The following is a 6,486-nucleotide window of genomic DNA, read 5'->3' on the forward strand; positions in this document are numbered from 1 at the left end:
ATTCATCTTTGTCGTCTCAGATTATTTTCTAGTTTAGGAAGGAGAAATAAATATTATGCAATTTTTCACAAAAAAGGCATTGTCTAGTATAGGAGCACATCTTCAATGGATGTTATAAATGTCATGTGAATTAATAATTGGATTCTATAATGATTCTCCACTTATTACCTAGGTCCTAATGGACTCGTATTGTATTAGAAACACTGTTAGACGTTAACTAAAGTGATTATTGTATTTGATGGAACTCAAAAGAAGTATTGAAAACAAGTTGCTTCTGTACGCCCCCGTATTGTGCTGAGAGAAAAAGCCCTGGGGAGAAAACCATTGGAAAGTTTGCTTTGGAAACCTAGATTGGACAGTCAAGGAGCAAAAGCCAAATGCCAATTTGAAAAATAAAACTAACATATATTTTTTAATCACAGTCTGTTACAGAGGTGTGTTGCTGAACAAGTTAACTTAAGTATGGGCATTCCCAGAAAATAACAGTATTTCTTTTGTGAATCAGAAGCATTGTTTTTCAAAGTGCTTCAACTCACTCATCTTTTTTGCTAGATTTGGCATCACTCTCTTCTTTTGATGAATCGGCAGAAGCCTTGGACTCATCGAATTCCAACAACTGCATTAATATTATAGAATGTCAAAAGTTATTAGAACTTGGCCAAACCACACATAGCAAAAGCATAACACTTTTGAAAGCATTATGTTATATTTGGTGACATCTATTTATCTTCTCTTGCTTTAAGTACATTTGAAAGCACCGGAGTCCTTCATTAGCTAATTTTAAAACATAGACAATACTTGGAAAATAATATAATACAAAACAGGAAAAACAATAATTATGCCCCAGTAAGACTAATGCTTGAAATCAGATCAGACGCAGAAAAAAGATATGATGAGAATGCGGAAATGGGAAAATTAAGTAATGAAACAAACCTGTTTGACTTCACCATTCCAAATACAATGGGCAGCCAAAAATCCAATTACAGCAGGTACAATATACAAAAGAGCGGGCTGACAAAAGAGACAACAATAAAAAGGGAAAAATGTTAGTTGATCTCCAAAATCCAAGTTCCACAACCTCAATGAGTCATGTATTAGCAGTGAGATTGGCATTAGTGACCACAACCCTCACACCATATCCCCAAATGAAAAAATAAAATAAAATGAAACCACTTATCAGTCACCTGAGCAGCCTGAAACCAGTTCATCACAACAATTGTAAGGACCACGCCAAAAGTGTATCCTAAAAATGCACTCTTGAAGTACTGGGGTGGTTTCCCTCTAGACACATCAAACCGCAAAGCCAATGCCACAAAAATACCTGATTGGAAAAAAATAAGGTCAAGAAATATTTAAGTACCAACCACGTGGTTGTAGGGACCTTAGGGACCTTTTTTAATGTGTATGTATGTGCACACACGTAAATAGATATAAAAAAACTTATGACCAACCTATAAGCTCCTTTGAGCTTATATCAAAAAGCTTCTTGGAGAAGTTTATGAAAACTAGCTCATACAAAACAGCTACAGTAATTGATATAAGGTCTTGTGTGATAAGCCCTTATTCCAATAAAAGCTTAAATAATCTATTTACCTAAAACATGCACATCTAATATTGACCATCCTTGTACAGACAGGGTCAACTCTCTGCGATAGCCTGAAATGTTGCTGTCGTGAATAAGTGTGTGTGCGCGTGTGAAAATCAATCTGCAGCAAGCAAATGCATGACAATCATTTCAATTTTTTGAAAAAACGCCCTAGATCCTATGCAGCCAGAACACCGTGAAGCCACTACTACTAGGACAAAACCTTTGAAGTTCAAGATATGGGGGCATCAGATTGCATCATCACGAGACATTAGCTTCAAGAGTTTGTTCTTTGGATGAGCGCTAATGAGTTTGTTCTTTGGATGACCAGATATATATACTACTAATAACAGAAGTGTATTATTACAGGTAAATTTCACAAAAGAAAGACACCAATACATCAACAGAGTCATCCTACCGGGAATAACAATATCACCAAGTCCAAGCATTGAAAATGGCCTTATCAAATCTGCTGTGGGGAACAGAAGCTGCAAAACAATTTAAATGACAAAATTAAGAATAAATTAATAAGTTTTTTAATCAGATAGGTACCATGGCACTTAGACTACGAACATCAATACAAAGACATATAAACAAATGTTCCCATTGACTTAAGAAAGAAAAAAAAAACCTTAATTGGAGCATCAAATGATTTTGCGACGCTGACCATCACTGGAGTGAAGAAAACCCAGAAAATGTCATATACAAAAAGACCAGCCTGCAAAATACACGATTTAAAAGAGTCAAAGACCATATTGGAACATAAAAGCCTGGTCTAACAAAAAGCATATGTTTTAACTCGTGGAAACTAAGACCTAACACATTGGCATGGAATAAAATATAATTCTTGACCAGAGGCATTTTCTAAGCTTAGATTGATTGAAAATTTTAAAAGGAAATAGAGAAACCAAATGAGAAAGAACAAGTAAACAAGCTCGGGGCCTTTATATTATAATATATCACAACCATGTTTGAATTTTCTAAAATGAAAAGGTAAAGAGGAGTGCTGTGATTTTTCTGCAACCAAAGGATTTTGTATATAAAGCAAGATGTCTCAAAAGTAAAAACTTGTAATAAAAAGAAAAACAAAATACCTACCAAGAGAATAGCCCCAGTCTTGAAAGAGCCTAGAGAAAGCATTTCAATTCCCTGTAAATGTTTAATATGCGTTAATTACAGTTTACTAATTAAAATATGTTTACAAATTTATACAAACTCGTAGCATTAAGATAAAAATTGTAATTCCCTCAAAAAACAAAAAAAAGATAGAATGTTCAGTTTTATATTTCTAAGCCCATCTTCTACAGAATAAGCTTAGTTTCTGAAAAGATATCAAACCAGGAAAGTAAATACCAAATATATGCACAAAACATAATTATTGGTTCAATTGAATTCATGTAAAAAATGGTTGTGACAGGAACATACATATATACTTTCAATACAAGCAAACCTATCACCATTAAACCTTGTATGGTGCTTTCAATTTTTTTTAACCAATTAGATACCATATTTCCGTATAAACTATTCTCATGTACACAATCAAGTTTTTATTGTTAATTGGTTGTCATCTATATATAGACTATTACAGACTATTCTCATGTACACAATCAAGTTTTTATTGTTAATTGGTTGTCATCTATATATAGACTATTACAGACAGGCATACATATAGGTAAAGTGCCAAACCTGAATACAGAAAGCAAGACCCAATATATTATTTGCCAGCCAATGCTTCCGCAAAGCATACCAGGCGCAAAAAAAAGTGCCAGGGACTGCAGCAACGATCTGTGACCTTGTAAACTCAATCTCGATAGCTGTGTAAGAAAGAGTAAGGAAAAAATCATTCTGAATGGGTGAAGCAAATTAATGTTAAGTAGATCAAGTGCAAACATCTAAAAGTAGCAGCAACAACAACAACAACAACCAAGTCTTATCCCACTAAGTGGGATCGGCTACATGGATCAACTTTCGCCATAATGTTCTATCTATGATCATGCTTCTATCCAAATCGTTAATCTCGAGATCTTTCTTAATAACTTCTCCTATAGTCTTTCTAGATCTTCCTCTTCCTCTAATTGTTTGACTTCTCTCCATATGATCTACTCTCCTTGCCACAGAATCTACCGGTCTTCTCTCTACATGTCCAAACCACCTAAGTTTATTTTCCACATCTTCTCTACTATAGGTGGCTACCCGAACACTAACATATTCATTTCTAATCTTATCCTTTCTAGTCTTGCCACACATCCATCAACAACAACAACAACAAAACAAATAAATAAATAAAAAATAAAACCAACTCATTGAACCATTAAACATTATCCTGTATTATACTTGGTTAAATTTATCATCCCTTCTCTAGAAAGTAGTCCAAATTCATTTAAGAATGCAAGTAATAACACCTAACAGTATAATGGCTCTGCAAGGAGCATTGAAAAATATATAATCACTAATTGGAGAGTTAATACTTTCAAATAGATAAAACAATATGTGCATTGTCAATAAGTAAAAACTCTCAAGCTTATTGATGTTCAATTGGTGAATCACAAAATCACTAGTAGCTATCAGTGGTATCATCGTTAAAATGGTCAAAAACTGTCGTCAATGACTAATTAATTTGAAGATATGAGTAGATGGGTATGGATTGTCTCCTGTGAGATTTTTACTGGAGGGTCCAGTGAAAATCATCGCCATTTAATTGCCTCTTCATTTAATTATTTCACTGAATTTTTTTAAACTGGAGACAATCTGCTCCCCTAGTAGATAACTGCTGATGTCACAGTTTTCTATGTATCAGCAACAGTTAAAAAAATGAGACGGTGTCACATACAGCGGAAATATGGAAAACGCCAGACTATGAGGTCCTCATTCCAATGATTTGGTAAAAAGCGTTTAATAGATGGCAACAATGTTGCGCTGCAGACAGTGGAAGAGAAAATGTGTGTTATAATAGAAAATATGTCCAAAAAAAGGTTATATTGACTAAATAACAAGCGCAAAGAAAGGAACATACGATAGTGCAACAATCCCAAGTACAAAGAAGTAGGCTGTCAACACAGTGTTCACCAAGTCCTTAGATAGAAACTTAAAGAGTAAGAAAAGTGATAATAGCATTGCACTCCCAACAAAGGGAAAACGCATAGCATGTTCGTTTGACATTGTCTCCTGCATAATCAAATACAACATGATTCAGTTAAATCAGATCCAGTGTTATCAAATTGCGGTGCCACGGCCGCAATGACGGATATACATGGTGGTTTTTGGGCTCGCCGCAACGGTAAATATTGGGCCGCAACGGTAAATATTGGCCGATATTGCGGGGTTTTCCGCTATAACAGCGGCGCCCCAAAGCACACGCTATCGCGGGATATTGGCTCTCCTCCATAGACCGCCATCGACAACACTGATCATATCTTAAGTTTAAAAAAAGCAATATATAGATACATGAATAAGGATTGGCTACTACTTACAGTTGGTGGGGTTGGTTTGACGGACCGATAACATCCCACAAACACAGTGATGCAAGCAGTCAAAACAACATTTAAATTCGGATCTACTTTCACAACAAGCGGTGCTAACGTTAAACCTGCCATAACATATAAAATGCTGTCGTTATTGAGTACGCAAGTAACGAAAACAGTACCAATTCCCCACTACCTCATACCATCCACATAACTAAACAAGGTAGACACACAAAAATTCTCCAAACCAGTTAAACCGATATAACAATTCCGAATCAAATTTCAAAAACACCTCATCCATTTTCCGTTTTAGTATACAGTTTAAGAACATTACTATTACATTGTAAAGTAAGTATAATCAATGAATGCGCGAAGTTTAGTAATAAATTTAGAGTATGAACTGAAGCAAACCTAATAAAGCCAAATTCGCAATTCGCTCGGTGTTCTTCATTCTTCTTCCTAATGCGTTACAAAAACTATAGATCTACGGAAAACAACCGTTCGGAGAATTGCCTCCGCTGCGAATAAGAAACAAAGGAGAATGTCAGAAATTAAAAACCACGAGATCCATCGATGAATCCAGAACACATATCACCGGGGGAAACGAAGATTACACCTCCGATCGGAAGAGAGAAAATGCAGCAGATCGGAGAAGAAGGAAGAGAAATCGGTTTGGGAAAAAATTATTTTATTAGGGTTTAGAGTTTTACCGAGAGTCAAAGGTCAAAGAGAAAGATAAAGTGAAACGGTTGTTGTGTTTGTGGTGTGTCACTGCAAATGAGATGAGAACAGAGAACCGTTTATGCCAACGTGGCGAGATGTGAAGAAGTGAGTGACGAAAAATATCGGTTACTTACAGTGATAAACATGAACCGAACCGAACTACGTAACTTGAGTTCTGTTAACCAATCAGAAACTTGCCATTTGTCACGTGGATTTCTGAGCTTTTGATAATTGTGCATTGCATTTAGGAAAATTCTTATATAAAAACAACCCTAACAAATAGTTTTACAAAGTCAATTATAATTTTTTTTATTCAAAAGCAAAAATAATTTTTTTCTCTCTTTCGTAATTGCAACCGAATCCAATTAAAATTTAAATATATTTATAATTTTTTTATATATATTTTTAAAAATATGAATTTATGTGGCATTTAATGGAACTAAAGATATCTTATTTATTTATTTTAATAATTAAAATTTTAATTTATTAAATTATTAGATAAAAAATTAAAAAATATATTTTAATAATTTAAATAATATTATTGTAAAATAATTTTATATTAACATTCCATAAAAATTTATTGTTTTTTATATCAATCTACTTTTGTAAGAGTAGAATTAGAAGTTACTAATATGACGTAAAAATATGTTAGTCTCTTATTTTATGTTAATATAGTATTATGAGAAAACATACAGAGAATTTTTTTTAAAATAATTA

General features: G+C 33.9%; 1 protein-coding gene across 2 annotated transcripts; it reads right to left on the reverse strand.

Moving 5' to 3' along the window:
• Nucleotides 1-384: 384 nt before the first annotated feature.
• Nucleotides 385-5,917, reverse strand: LOC127084949 (signal peptide peptidase). Of its 2 annotated transcripts, none has more exons than XM_051025482.1 (12): nucleotides 5,757-5,917; nucleotides 5,458-5,564; nucleotides 5,056-5,171; nucleotides 4,599-4,750; nucleotides 4,416-4,501; nucleotides 3,272-3,399; nucleotides 2,684-2,734; nucleotides 2,217-2,303; nucleotides 2,004-2,073; nucleotides 1,185-1,321; nucleotides 934-1,011; nucleotides 385-616 (listed from the first exon to the last, which is right to left on the reverse strand). In XM_051025482.1, the coding sequence occupies exons 2-12, from the start codon at nucleotides 5,495-5,497 to the stop codon at nucleotides 533-535; spliced, it is 1,029 nt and encodes a 342-aa protein (XP_050881439.1). In that variant the 5' UTR covers nucleotides 5,498-5,564; nucleotides 5,757-5,917; the 3' UTR covers nucleotides 385-532. The 2 variants fall into 2 exon arrangements, with proteins under 2 accessions (XP_050881439.1, XP_050881440.1); XM_051025483.1 differs by having other exon boundaries at nucleotides 5,661-5,875.
• Nucleotides 5,918-6,486: the final 569 nt, after the last annotated feature.

This window comes from Lathyrus oleraceus, chromosome 5, assembly GCF_024323335.1.
Source record: "Lathyrus oleraceus cultivar Zhongwan6 chromosome 5, CAAS_Psat_ZW6_1.0, whole genome shotgun sequence".
Taxonomy (NCBI): domain Eukaryota; kingdom Viridiplantae; phylum Streptophyta; class Magnoliopsida; order Fabales; family Fabaceae; genus Lathyrus; species Lathyrus oleraceus.